We start from the raw sequence: 15,468 nt of genomic DNA on the forward strand, positions 1-15,468 counted from the left end.
GGGAACGTCAGCAAAATTAAAATGAAAAATACTCCAAACAAACCAAAGAACATAATTGAGATAGAATTCATCTTAAAGAAAAAGGAACTCTTATCTTCAGAAAATGCATCAAACGTGGTAGTGTGTGTTCTAACAGGGGGTGTCGGTGATAAGCCCACACCTGGACTTGACCAGAACGAGGCAAGTGACCAGACCGAGGTGGGAGAGAGCAGAGGGGCACGTGATGGCCTGCGAAGGGGACGCCCTCTGCAGCACGGTGGCCTCCTGCCTCCTCTCAGGGCAGCCAGGGGTAGAGGGGCGATGGCCAGAGGTGGCGGGGCCCACAGCAAACCATCCCTGGAGCGAGGCCCTGTCACTGGAATAGAGCAACAGGTTTGGGGTTAACCAGGCTTCCTCTTTAGAGCCCAGTCCTTTCGGAGGTGAGGCCAATTCCAACATCCCCTGTCAGCTGCTTAAGCCCCTGCACCGTGCTGACCTCTGTTCTCACCGCCCCCACTCCACGGTGACCCACGCCGGCAGCTGCATCCACTTCCCAACACCGCCGACCCTTGTCTTAATCACCCTGACAGTCCTCAGTCTCCTGACGCAGCAGGCAGAAGGAGCCTCTAAAGGCTGCGATGCAGATCTCACTACTCCCCAGCCTGGCTTCAACCCCTTCAGAGGTTTTCAGCTGAAATCCACAGTGGCCCCATCCCACGTGCCCAGGGCTCAGGAAGCTCTGGCCTCCTGGCCTCCTGGTCAAGCTCCTGGAGTTTGCCCGGCTCTTTCCACCTTGGGGCCCCTGCAGCCACTGGCTCTCCGGACTGCATCTCCTTCTTGCTGTCTCTGCACCTGCCCTTCGGGTCACCTTCCACACTGTGTAAAAGAGCCTCCTCTTTTCCTTTCCCATTTCCTCTCCCCCGAGAATCAATACTGAGCGCATCTGTAATCACACTGCTGAGAAGCTGGATCCTGCCTGGTCTGTCCCACCTTAGCTGGGCCAAGCCTTTATACTCTCGCTCGCCACAGCATCCCCTAGAATGACACTCGATTCACTAGAGGCTTTCTCGAATATTGGTGGGTTGAATGAATAGAAGACAAAGGACATTAATATTCACACACAGCTACCCTGAGCTGAGCGTTATGCACCCAATTACGCTACTTCATCCTCATGGCCCTGGGCGCCATAGGTCCCATTCACAGAGATGCAGGCTGAGGATGGAGGAAAACCTGAGGCCAGAAGGAAGAACGGTTTGCCTGAGATCACAGTTAGTAAATGGTTAGACTTGAAACCAGCTGTGCTAAGATTTAAAACTGGTTTAGTCTGATGCCAAAGGCCAGCTTTTCTCCTACTGTCCCATGCTGCTGGGGACAGAGCAACAAATAGTCTGTGTGCGTGGGTACTGGTGTGGGTGGGAAAGAAATCGATTGTTTTTCTAAACGAAAGTGAGAGAGAATGAGAGACAGACAGACAGAAGGAAGGAGATAGTGTGCTGGAGACTGAAGGTTGAGAATAAAGTGAGTTTTTTAAAAAAGATTAGATTTGTGCTTTTTTAAATATTTCAGCATGCTTCATATTCTATACATGAATTGTACTTCTTCCTTCATCTCACCTGCTTCACGTTTTCTCCTTGTCATTGATACCCACACACAGTCACCTGTTTTTTTTTTTTTGGCCATACCGAGTGGCATGCAGGATCTCAGTTCCCTGACCAGGGATCGAACCCGCACCCCCTGCAGTGGAAGCACGGAGTCTAAACTACTGGACTGCCAGGGAAGTCCCACACAGTCACCTGGTCTTATACTCTCAGTTTCTTCTATTCTTCTCAGTTATAAATCCCCACAAATCATTCACTCCATTACCTTTGGACTTCCATCAGACCCACAACTGGAAACAATCCCTCCCCTTCTGCCCCTGGACACACCCCACATCCTGAGGTCTTAGCTTTACAACCATGCATTTATTTATTACAGCCACACAGCTACTTACACCTCCATCCTCTTTGCCGTCCACAGCCGGTCAAGGTGAGTCTGCTGATTCTCCCTTTATATCATCTTTCACGCACACACGCATGCACGCACGCACACACGCATGCACGCACGCACACATACTCCTCTTTCGCTGGCTGCCTCTGAAGTCTCTCCCCTCATCATTTCATACCTAGACTACAACTATTTCCCACAACTGATTTTTTACACAGCTGTTGAGAAAATCTTCAAAACCTCCCTATCAATACTTAGAGATAATGGCATACAGGTCAAGACAACTATCTTTTATGCCGAGTTGATAAAGGAGCCTTAAGACACTAGAGTCCCTGCTACGGCATCCCTCTGCTTCCCTCTCCATCTGGACTCGCCTAGCTCGCCTAATCACAGAGTTTACGGTGCTTTCCCACAGTCCGCCAGAAGCAAGATGTCCAAACTGCTGCTCTTGGAGTCTCCTCTTCCATAAGAGGGGGATGCATTTTAACTTCACAGAGCAAATCATTCAAAACCCATGGCTAGCAGGAAGGCTCTAGAGACCAGTAAGAAAGAGATGGTTGATGCAATGTCAACAAAAGAAAAACATGTTTTGCACCTAAGAAAGCCTTCAGATCTGATGTGCGTTTCTTTGGCTGACCTTTTTAAAAACATAAATATGAATATGACGCATTATCTTTGTCTCTTGGTTTCAAAACTCCAGAGTCTGCTCTTCACCTTTTTTGGGTTTTCATTGTTAAAAACACTGATACTTGACAAGAAAATCCAGCCTCTCTTGGCGTACAAAGAGCTCTCTTGATGATATGACCTCAGTGAATCAACGCAGTAATCTGTGTCAGGTTGGAGGTTTCATTCCCATTTTCCAGCTGAGGAAACCAAGGTCCAGAGACTTGTCTAAACTTCGAAGGCTGGATGGTCACTGTGACTAAAATCTTGTCCATCCTCTAGTTTTCTAAAGCTTCTGTTAAATCTGAACGCATTTCACCTATTTCATTCATAAAGCCTTTAGCCAGGAATGAGTTCTCCCTTTTAGTGCATGGGCTACCCCAATGAGGAAAAAACAAATTTTTACTTACTTCAAAAGTACTAACTTCAAGATCTTCAAATTTTCCTGCAAGTGACATTCCTGCACAGTTTACAAGCATGTCCACTGGGCCCAGTTTCTCCTGTGCCTGGAAAAATGTATCAGAGTGGGCATTAAGAAAGAGAAGAAAAGAATCCCTCAGTAGCCAATCAATGCCAATAAATAAAATCTATAAAACTATTAAATCTACAAGGAAGATATGTCAACTCCAAGCCACACACCAAAATGGCAAACCAATCGAAAGGCGAGCGGATTAATTCCAATTAACCCAACCTCTTACTTGTTTTATGACATTTTCTACTTGGCTGTAGTCTTGAGATACATCAACTGATATACAAAGCACCACCTGTTAGACAGAGAAAAAAATAATCAAAGCTATGCAGGGGTCTGAAACTACCTTTAAAAGAACTTTTTTTTTTTTAAATTAAAGGCAATTTTTTTCCAATAGAGAAGGAGTCCAGTTTTGGAGGTACAGATTGCAGGGTTTGAAATCTGCTGACAATGCAATTCGGAGAGACAAATGGGGTCAGGGGTGCACTTTCTTGAAGAAAACTCTTTTGCGCAAACTCAAAAGAATGTTCTAAGAAATGCTGGTTGGAGGGTACAGACTTTCAGGTGGAAGATGAATAAGTTCTGGGGATCAAATGCCCAGCATAGTGACTATTGTTATTAATACTGTACTGTAGACTTGTAATCTGCTAAGAGAGTAGATCTGAAGTGTTTTCACCACACACACAAAAGTGGTAACTACGTGAGGTGTTGGCCGTGTTAATCCACTTGTTTGCGGTCACTCTTACACAGTGTAAACATATATTAAATCGTCATGTTGCAGACCTTAAATATATACAATTTTTGTCTATGTATGCCTCACTAAAGCTAGAAAGAGAAAAGAAATGTAAAAACTCTCCTCTTAAAACGCAACTAGCCTGTAGTGACAGGAAGTGCATCACAAGCCCCGTGCACCCAGGAGTAGAGGGAGAAACGGGGTGCAGAGGGGCAGGGCAAACTGCAGGGGTGATGGAAATGCTCTGTGTCTGGATTTCAGGGGTGGTTTCACAAGCATTTAGTGATACATCCGTCAAAAGCCATCCAACTGAACTCTTTAAATTGGTGTGGTTCATTGTACACAAATCCTACCTCAATAAAGGGGTCAAAAAATAATAGCAAACTTAATAACTACGTTTAAAAAAATACTCCGCTTGGAGCAGTATCAGAGCTATCACTGCCCTCTTGGGATTCAATACCAGTAGGTGGAATAAAGAGATAAGTCAACAGGATCTACTTCCAGAAGCCTCCTTAGTCCAGCTGGGCTGGGAGGCTAAGCTGGTGGAATCATCTTACTAGGCCAAGGGCAGATCTGGGCCTGTGGGAGATGGGGGGAAACCAAGTCACATTTGGTTCACTCTGAGGTTTGCTTGAGGTCTCTGACTCTGGACTGAACTGCCATTTACAGATTTTCTAGATGAGGGGTCACCAAGCTGAGTCCAAGCCCACCTAGTACAAACCTGGCCATGTTTAGGGATGCACAGCACAGAGGGATGGTGGGAAGAGCTCAGCCATTTAGTCTTTGAAAAGGAAGGGAGGGAGGGAGGGGAAAAGGGGGGAAAAGCATGTATCTCGGTGCTTACTTTATTTGGGGAATGTATGTATTTATTTATCTATCTATTTATTTATTTATTTGGCTGCGCTGGGTCTTAGTTGCGGCATGTGGGATCTTTTTTAGTCGCGGCATGCATGTGGCATCTAGTTCCCTCACCAGGGATTGAACCCGGGCCCCCTGCATTGGGAGTGTGGAGTCTCAGCCACTGGACCACCAGGGGAGTCCCTCGGTGCTTACTTTGATAGAAATTTATGAAATAGAAATTAAGAACACTAATGGGGACAGTGAGCTGTTTTTTTTTGTTTTGTTTTTGTTTTTTTTTGCGGTGCACGGGCCTCTCACTGTTGTGGCCTCTCCCGTTGCGGAGCACAGGCTCCGGACGTGCAGGCCCAGCGGCCATGGCTCACGGGCCCAGCTGCTCCACGGTACGTGGGATCTTCCCGGACCGGGGCACGAACCCGTGTCCCCTGCATCGGCAGGCGGACTCTCAACCACTGCGCCACCAGGGAAGCCCAAGCTACCGTTTTAACTTTCCTTTTCAGACAATGTTTTCAAATCAGAGCTTAGGCCTCTGACATAGGAAATGTTCTATGTTCCCAGGGAGGTCACTGAGAGAAGCAGAAGGGTGTTTGCAGTTTCTCAGCCTTTCCATGGTTTCCTCCCTGTTGAGACTGGCCGTCAAGCTAAGTGGAAGACAGAGCGTGTGTGTACGGAAGGGTGCACACACCCACGATATGCACCCACGTGCAGTTGCAAGTCCCAGGCCGTGCGTTGTGGTGGGAAGAACAGGCACGGCACGGGGGAAGCCGGGGTTCCAATCCTGTCCCTTCATTCATCAGCTGAGCAGAACCCTAGACGTTTGCAGTGGTCTCATCTGTACAGTAACAGCGTCACAGGCTAGTGACGAGCCAGATCCCTTCCAGCTCTAAGAAGCCACAATGTGAGAAGTGAGGCCAAAGGGCTGGATAAAAAGAGCCCCGTTGCCTTAGGACTGATAACATCAGGCAGGAAGTTGTATTTAATGCAAGAAGGAACCCCATCCTAATGGTCTAAATTCCTATGAAAAGGAAACAAGCCCCTTCGCAAAGGTAACCTGGAATATTCCAGACTAGTGGGCTTGTTCTTGAATTTTTATCCCATCATCATACAGAAGACATGTTTTAAAAAAGAGAGTAGGAATCATAGAATTAATTTTAAACATGCCTTTTCATACGGTATTAGATCACTTACTGTGAATAAAACCTATCCCACAGGTCAGTAACATTTCAAAAAAAATGTTTACAAACTCCCAGGAAAAAGAATGCCCCCAGGGCACTGCTTTTGCTAAGAGGAGTAACAAGCCGGCTCTGGGCCCAGCGGCAGGAGCAGGCTCCCACTTGCCCAGCCCAGCCCGATGATCTTTCCACATGACCTGAAGCCTCCTGATAGATGAAGGAGTGGGGATAATAGGAAGAAGCCCAGAGCAGAGATGGCACTAGCAGCAGGCGTGACTGGCCTTCAGCCAGGACATTTCAGATCTGTGGCTCTGGATGATGCTTCATTCTCTATCAGAAGTTACAGGGATATTTAAAAAAAACAGAAAACTGGGGAGATTTGCTGAGCTGGCAGCTTTCTAATGTTTGTGGGCTTCAGAGGAGATACAGGCAGAGGCCACGGTACTAGAGAAAAACTCACATAGGTGCACAAAGAGAGGTGGATGAGGATTTTTATGTGCAGCATAGAATGCAAAAGAAAACAAAATACAAATAGCCAACAAGAGGCAACAGATAAACTCTGGGGTGCTCAATATTATGCCACAGCAGTTTCAAAAGATGAGGCCGACTCATTTATATTGACATGCAAAGTTCTCTAATATATTCTCGTGGAAAGAAAAGAGGCAATTAAAACTACAGTGAAACACCACTTAAAACTCATCAGAAAGGCAAAAATTAGAAAGTCTGCCAATACCAAGTGTTGGCAAAGAGTCAACGACCACTACTGGTGAGAGTGTAAACACTTTGGTGATGCATACGCTCAACTCAGCAATTCCATTTCTAGGTATATTCCATTCTTGCACAAGTGCACAAAGGGATACACTTTAGTAATAGCAAGAAACAAAGCAAACTAACAAAAAAACTGGAAACAACCTAAGTATCCACCCAACAGTAGAACTGATGAATGGAAGGTTGTCTATACATACAAGAAAACGCTAGACAGCAGGAAAAAAAAAAGAATGAACTACTACTTTATGCAGCAACAGAGAGGAATTTGAACAATAGTATCAGGTGAAGAAATAAAGTTGCATGAGAGTACACAAAGAATGATGTTATATAAACCTAGAGAGAGAAAGTAGGTTAGTGATTGCCTAGGGCTAGGAGGGGGTTGGGAGAGAACAAGGAGTGACTGTTAATGAATATGCGCTCCCTTTATGGGATGATGAAAGTATTCTACAATTGATTCTGGTGATAACTGTGCAACTTTGTGGATAAGCTAAAAACCACCGAATTGTACACCTTAAATCAGTGAACTTTATGGTATGTGAATTATATCACAATAAAGCTATCAAAATAAGAATGATGCCATAAAGTTCAAAAAGAAGCCGAAGTAAACAATACTCTTCTCAGTGTCGCATGCATGTATGGACAAATGATTTTTAAAGAGCAATGGAAGAAGTAACACAAAAATCAAGTTGGGGGTTGCCTCTAGGAATGAGACGGGAAGATGAGGCGGATGGGGGGAACAGAGGAGCCTTCAGGGGCCCTGGTAAATGCCATTTCTTAAGCTGGTGATGAGTGTGTGGTTATCAATTTATTATTATGTTTTATACTAAAATACATATTGTATATATATACATACCATTTTATTCACCAAAAAATTCCACAACCAAAAAAAAAATTTAATACCTCCTTCCCCTTAAGTTAATTTGAATAAAGAATTGAAATGAAATCAGTTTCTAGGAAAGCATTCTGTTATTTGATCATTTGTGTGTGTATGTGTGTTAGAGTTTATACATTGTTTTTGGTAACAACATGAAATCCTAGACAATTCAAATAATTTCATCTTTTTAAAGACAGCCTAATATGTATGTTAATTAGGAAAAGCTTACGTGCTTTCAATGAACTATTCACAGTTGAAGTACCTCTTCTCTTCCTCTGCACACCTGTGTTGATTAGTATAGAAAATGCGTCATGAGGGCAGTGATTTTTACCTGTTTATCATTAATAGAGTGTTTTTCGATTTCTTTCTTTGCCTGCAACAGTTTGTCCTGAAAGTAACAGAGAACAATTAGTTCTACTGATTGTCTATTTGTCCACTTGTTTGTTTAAAAGGAGAGAAAAAGCAATTAGTTGTACAAGGATTTATTGAATGCCAAAAAACACGCAGGACAGCACCCATATTGCAGAGCTATGGTGGACACATAGCTGTAAAGTATGCTAAGCTATGGCTAAGTGAAAGCAAGTTTTAAAATTCACTGCAGAGAAAGATAATAATAAAAATTAATGAACCTCAAAATCCCTATTATCAGTATGAATTGCTAAGGGTCACTCTATCAATTCTAATACATGTTTTAATTTGACGTTACTTAGATATGAAACAAGAACAACCACGCTGATATGCAGTGCTTCCCAAACTTAAGGGTACATGTGATTCCATGTCAAGGATGCTTTCCTACGAGATCGTCCAATGTTTTCCTCCTCTACGGAAAAGCAAATATAGTCAAAATTAGTTTTTAGACGGACTAGGTAAACCTATGCCTGGATACTTTCAAAGATACTCTGAGGACAAGCAAAGCTAACCCACGTAATTGTGTAATTCTTCCAAGGTCTCAATTCTGCTTGTTTTAGTCATTTTCAAGAAGACAGAGATCGGTTTACAGTGCCTTAATTTGCTATAAAAGCTGAAATTTAAATACATCACGATAGCAGAGAAGAACAAAAGGGGGGAATCCTTCCGAAAGACACGTGGGTTTTCTAAACAAGAATGTGCCTATAATAAAATTATATTATTCTATTAATGAAGATGTGCACCACCTGACTTTGCCAAAATCAGAATAGAAAATTACACTAGAAAATAAAGACTTTATCAGTGCCAGAAGGCTCATTCACCTCCAGCAATGCCAGGACCACAGAAAGAGCTTCTGAGCACCTGAAACGCTGGCCTCCCTGCCTCGTTTTTCATCTGCCTTTTGTCAGATACCAGCATTGTTTAAATCTCACAAAATGCCATTTTCTCACAGTCGTGCTTTCAGTCATGGAAGGTGGCTTCAACGCCAAAGCAGATGCGTTGTTGGAGGGCTTAGGGGATAAATAAAAGGTAGCTAATTCTGCCTTTCTTCATTTTTAAAAGAAATGATGGATGCCCGAGCCTAATTCTGGGTCATTATTTACGCATCTCCCCCGGGCCCCCCGTGACCTGCCTTCCTCACTGGGCCTCGCTCAGCTGTGCACCCCTACCTGGCAGCCACCACACTACCGCCCTCCTTATTCACAGGTGAAGCCAAATCCCCCAATCAACGATGCCGCCCTGGAGCACCCCCTCTCTCCGTCATCCCTCCCTTCATTTCTTCATCCAACAAAGATGTCTGGTGCACCCACTGTGACCCAAGCAATTAGGCCAAGCACAGAACGACAGCATTGGGCAGGTCAGCCGTGGTCCTTCCCCCGCGCATAGAGCAAGGGGATGCCATGACTGCTCGTGGGAATACAGTGTCACTGCTCTGGGCTCTGGCAAGAATAACAGACACTTGAAAAACAAAAAGAAAGAAAGAAAAACAGACCTTGTGTTGACTCGGTACAGAAAGACACATGTTTTGCTAAACTGCTGGGGAAGAGTGAGATTCCCCTGCAGGGTCTGGGTTTCACTAGAGATGGAGCTCATGTCATAAGCAAATTATAGAGAAACACCTACATGTCATCCTTCAGGACTTAGGAACGAGCCCCACGATGGCTGCTGTCGGCACCTCCGGGGAGGTGGCGGGCCCCGCGCTTCCTGTGGCCAGGTGTGTGCTTAACTAGGTTTTGGCCGCTCCTAGATCTGCAGTGTCCATGATGTTGCCTAAGAGTTGCTGGCACTGAAAAAACATCTGTGGAACTAACCTGACTTCAGCCAAGAAGTCTTTGTCCCAAATACAAGAAATAACCAGTGGTTCAGGAATCACACCTCCAACCACAGACGTGAGCGATTTCCCCACAGGTGTGAACACTGTGACGGTCGCATAGCCTCTGTGACTAATGTAACGATGAATTAGTAGGTGAATAGTAATGAACCTAGAAGACTTACCTCATTTCGTGCAACCAGAGTTATAAAAGCTCCTTGTTTATAGCACTCGATAGCAATGCACTTTCCGATGCCACTGGAGCCTCCTGTAACCTAAAAGCAGAAATTAAGAAATCTTAGCACTTGAAATTTCCCTTCTGTGGGAAGTTTATTTAAAATAACTATGATGGGCTCTAAAACCCAACCTACAGGAACTAAATCTTCAGCTATTGTAGCATCTTCATCCCAGACCTAATGAATGGAGTTTAAGTGCAGACGTGGAAAGATTACACTGTCAGCCGGGCCTGCGTTGTTTCCAGTACTGAGCTATCAATTGCACACCTATGATATTTTTCTGAGTTCACTGTGGCGGGGGGGGGGGGGGGGATGAGAGGGGGAAATGCCCTGTACATCTAGCTAATAAACAGTACATTAGTCTGATAATTCGAAAAGACACATGCACCCCTATGTTCACAGCAGCACTATTTACAATAGCCAAGACATGGAAACAACCTAAACATCCATGAATGGATGAAGATGTGGTATGTATATACAATGGAATACTACTCAGCCATGAAAAAGAAAGAAAGAATGCCATTTGCAGCAACATGGAGGGACGCAGAGATTATCATACAGAGTGAAGTAAGCCAGACAGAGAAAGACAAACATCCTATGATATCGCTATATGTGGAATGTAAAATATGACACAAATGAACTTATCTATGAAACAGAAACAGACTCACAAACACAGAGAACAGACCTGTGGTTGCCAAGGGGGAGGGGGGTGGGGGAGGAATGGATTGGGAGTTTGGGATTAGCAGGTCAAACTAGTATATACAGAATGAATAAACAAGAAGGCCCTACTGTATGGCACAGGGAGCTATATTCAATATTCTGTGATAAACCGTAATGGAAAAAAATATGAAAAATTTTGCTGTACAGCAGAAATTAACATCGTAAGTCAACTATACTTCAATAAAATAAATTAAAAAGTAAAAACAAAAAACACTAGTCTGCCTTTGAGTCCAAACCCAAATGAACCATTTCTTTACTACACATCTCCTATGCATGACCAGCTCTACAGGAGATGAAAAGAATAATCACTTGCATATACTTATGATATTTTAAATGACTGCTTATTATAAAGTAATACATGATCACATGGAAATACTGAAAAGTAAAGCTTTTCTTCTTGCACTAGTCTAACCCTCACCATCTATAGCTCAGCCATACTGGCTGTCTTTTGGTTCTATGCTCTCTCCAACCACAGGGCCTTTGCACATTCTATTTTCCCTTCCAGGAATGCTCTCCTCCCCTCTTTTCATCTAACTGGCATCGATTCACCCATTAACTCTCAGCTGTACCTCACTACCTCAGGAAAGCCTTCATGGACTGCCCTCTACCCCACCGCAACCCACTTTGCAGCATTGCATCCTCTTTTTTCTTTGCTTTACATCTCTCCATAACCAAACAGCCATGCATTTACTTGTGTGATTATTTGATTCACAACCATCTCTTCCATTACCACCCCATAAACTCCATAAAAATACCAACTCTATCTTGGCTCCCCACTGTATCCCTAGCGCTTAGTACAGTGCCTGGCATACAAGAAGGACTCAATATATATTTTATTTAATAATACGAATGTAACATTACCTTTCTAGTCATTTTCCCTATACACATCTTATAACATGGGCCAGGGGAGTGGGGGGCCTGGAGTTGTCAGGTGAGGGGGGAACGCAAGTGTCAGAGAGGCATCTGTCCTTACACGCTTCTGCATCCTACTCTAAAAAACATTATTTTGTAATGTCTGAGGTTAAAAAACTAAAAGGCTTTACAATATTGCATTAAACAGCCGTATCAAAAAATATTTAACTATTTCCCTATTGTTAGACATTTAGATTATTTCAAATATTTTACTGTTAGATATAAATCATGCTGTAAAGAATATCTCTGACCAATCGAGCTCATGATTTTAAAATCATCATGACATCCTCCTACACAATGTACCTATGTCCATGGGACGCCCCTACTTTCTCTTGAGCCTCAACTTCTCACTAATGAAGGGATTTCTTTGGGAAAATTGACCAATTATCTACCGGTTACTGTAAAAATATACCTGCTGCCCCAGCTAACAGTTGCCTCTGAGGACCTCCTTGCTATTGAAATATTTCATGGGTAGTTTTGGCTTATGAATTTTCACCAGATATTCCAATTCCATAGCAATTAGCAAGGTCCCTAAAAATGTCCTTAGCTGTTTCATGATGTCGTTCCTGCTGCCTAGAGGTCCCTCCACTCAACATCTCCCACACAGCTGTATTTCCAAATCCTACCTAACTCGCAGAGGCCAGTTCCAATGTCTCCTCCTCCAAGAATTTTTTCCGGACTCTGTCCCTCTGTCCTGTCCTTTGCCTGTCACTTTCTACTTCACGCAGTTACTTCTGTACCTACCTTAGCTCCCTTACCAGACTCTAAGTTCCCCGACAACAAACACCAAGTCCAAGTTATCTCCCTCATTCCTAGCGCAGCACTTTGCATAAGCAGTTGCTAAATACTTGTCTACATTAATTTGCAAAATGGTGTACGATGCCATTTCCCTGAAAAAAATATAATGCCACAAAAACCTTGTAAGTAAAATTTCACTATTTGTTATTCAGTGAATTGATAGAAGCTGAAGTGATGAGGTTATTGAGAAAATTTATATGCTCTAAAGGGCCATGTAGATATTCCAATTATTGCTGGCGTTTTTTCTAGACCGTAATAGGTAAGCAAGCTATGTAAAATTACTGCACAGCCAAGGACAGGGGTAACCTTATAAGATTTGTCCATAAAAACAAGAATAAGACTTCAACTTTTGGGTCAGGGTTCATGGGAAACTGACCTTCTAGGCCAAGCCAGCTAATTCATAAAAGGTATCTAAGAATATACTTAAGTCCATCTAGACTATGTTACTCTTGATTGGTATAAGAAAACATAAGAGATTTTCCTAATGGCTGAGAAAAATGGTAAATATGTATTGAGTTGCCCGGCCATTGATAAATTGAGATGTGAGACCCTAAAGATAACAGTTTAATTCCTTTCTTTGTTACTCCCTCTTACTGTTCATTGCAAATATTGTTTTAAATGTTACTATCTCTTTATTTGCACCATATACCTCTTACTGAGGGCAAGAGAAGGGGTGCTTTGCTGAAAGGACAGCTGCTCCCACCCATCTCTCCAAAAGGGAGGACTTGATTTTCTAGTTCTCACCAAGTCAGTTAAACAGCTTTTTTTAAAAAAAAAACAAAAAAACAGCTGATTTAAATAAGTATATACTGTGTAAGACTTGCTGAATAGGTTTACCACTGTAATTAGAGAGATAACACTAGTTTATCAGAATTGCTCTAAAAACAAAACAAGTTATGACCTAAGCCTGCTCATGCTTCCCCATCAGCAAGACATTCTAAACATCGGCCCCTTTTCTAACACGACTGGGTCTAGTCGTAACAAATCTCAAGAAAAAAAATTACACTTTCACTCTTTTTATGACATTAAAAAAGAAGACAGATGGTGACATCATGTGTATTATTCATGTCATCCTCACATTATTTATAGTGGCATATTAAAACGGGATGGTGAAAATAAGAAATTCTTCGGGATCTACCCCAGGAGATGTGTTTATTATCTTATCTACAGCCTGCAGAAGCATGATGGGGCTGGTAGGACCAGAGTCAACATCAACTGAAAGTCCCTTGTAAACACTGAATGAAATTTTTCATTACTGCTTTGACTTTACATTTTTACAAGTTATGCTCTGCAAACACCACTTCTGAAAATTCCAACTTTTAAAGCCACGCTTTTGAGGCAGAAGTCTTCTTGCAGATGTGACGCTTTCAGACTTTAGCATGACTGTAAAATTTTGCTCTTCTCTCCCTCTGTAATGAATTTACACTCACCTCCTCCTCTATCTTCCACATCAGAAATAGCAGGATTTGGAAAAGCACTAATAGTTTTGTGAGAGAAATTAAAGAAAACATATGTTCCCATTCACAAACTCTGTGCCGATTTAAAGCACACTAAAAGCAATGACCATTCCATCCCATCCCAGTTCAGTGAAGAGGCTCGGATTTTAGCGGAGACACCCATATGTCACCTCTGGCACCAGGAGGATTTGCACTGCCAGCTTAGTAACAAATTTTGCTTATTCATAACCTCCCGCCGCAATGTCCCCGGGGTTGTGAGAAAATCAAGTAAGAAAACGGACCAGAAAGCCACAGCAAAATGTGACGTGCTGGGCGCAGGTAAGAAGGCATTCCCTCTGTTTAAGAAAGGTGCCCCACCTGCAGAAAAGGGATCCTTGAAGACATGAGCTTCTGGTAAGAAACAAACCAAATCCATCCACATCCCCTTCATTCCTAAAGCACTAACTAGCCAGGTCGTTCCGCTCATCCCTCTGACTCCAAGACGACGGCAGAGGATTGCACTGGGACAGCAGACAGTCGACCCCAGGCTGAGCTCACAAGAGACAGGCAGTGTAGACTGTACAGAAGCGACTCAACACCGCTAGCCAGGACTGCCAGCCCACCGGGTTTAGAGCAATCCCGTCCCCCCGCCAGGTGAGTCACTTCCTGTATTCCTTTGGCAACTGTCACTCGCACAGGCCATCTTCCAGTTCCCAGCTGCCTCGGCGGGTCCTGGAGGCTGGGACCCGGTTCCCCGCTGCCCGCCTCCTTGCGACCCCGCCGGGACCGCGCGCCTTGCCCGGCGTCGCCACCGACCGCGGTGTCCTTGGCAAAGTTTCTCAGCCTCTCTGTTCTTCAGTTGACTCATCGGGAAACCCGAGGACAAAAATATCCAGATCCCAGGGATGCCCCGGGGATTAACGAGAGCCTCCCGAGCCCCTGCAGTGCGGGAACCCAGCTCGCTGGCGCTGCCCGCGCCGCCCCGCTCTCCGGCCCCAGGAGGAGCCAGAGGCAGCGGAGGGCGGGTCCCCGAGGCCCTCCGAACAGACAGTGCAGGGGCGGAGGGCGGCAAGTGACCCTCCATTTGGAGAAGGGGACGTCGGCGGCCCGGCCTGAGTCGCGGACCGGCGCGCCGGGGTTCGGGGCGACCGAGCGGGCCGGGAGGCGGCGGCGCAGCAACAGGAGGCCACTCACCACCACATGCGCCCCGGGCAGGGCGAGGGGCTTGGGGCTGATGAGCGGAGACACCATGTAGAGCAGCAGCACGAACGCCACGAGGAAGGCGGCCGCCAGCAGCAGCATCGCTCGGCCGAGGCCGGGGCCTGCGGCGGGCGGCGCAGGCACAGGCGCACAGGGCTCGGCCGCGCCGGCGATCACGCGCGGCCGCGCGCAGTGCGAGCCCGGTGTTTGGGTTCGCGGCGCGGGGCGGGGCGGCGGCCGGAGGGGAAGAGGCGGAGCCTGCGAAGGGCGCGACCGCGGGGGTGGGGCTTCCAGTGGCTAGAGCGTCGCGGCTGCCGCCCGATTGAGCGGACGGTCCTTTGGGGTCCCCGAGCTCCCAGCGTCGGGATGGGGTCCCGCACCCTCCGCCGGCGAGATGGGCTGCCTCGAGCGCGCAGCGGACGGGGCCCGGGTGGCGCCCCCCGGCGCGC

The 15,468-nt window shown here is 45.2% G+C and overlaps 1 protein-coding gene across 1 annotated transcript in view; it reads right to left on the minus strand.

Annotated features, from left to right (window-relative positions):
- KDSR (3-ketodihydrosphingosine reductase) overlaps positions 1-15,230 on the minus strand; it is a 39,082-nt gene extending 23,852 nt beyond the window's left edge. Inside the window, exons 1-5 of the mRNA XM_019937190.3 lie at positions 15,014-15,230; positions 9,903-9,992; positions 7,831-7,887; positions 3,324-3,389; positions 3,036-3,131 (exon numbers count right to left, since the gene is read on the minus strand). Of these exons, the coding sequence (XP_019792749.1) occupies positions 3,036-3,131; positions 3,324-3,389; positions 7,831-7,887; positions 9,903-9,992; positions 15,014-15,121 (417 nt within the window). The 5' untranslated portion in view covers positions 15,122-15,230. The remainder of the gene's footprint in view (positions 1-3,035; positions 3,132-3,323; positions 3,390-7,830; positions 7,888-9,902; positions 9,993-15,013) is intronic.
- Positions 15,231-15,468: the final 238 nt, after the last annotated feature.

The sequence above is a fragment of the Tursiops truncatus genome, chromosome 13, assembly GCF_011762595.2.
Source record: "Tursiops truncatus isolate mTurTru1 chromosome 13, mTurTru1.mat.Y, whole genome shotgun sequence".
NCBI lineage: Eukaryota > Metazoa > Chordata > Mammalia > Artiodactyla > Delphinidae > Tursiops > Tursiops truncatus.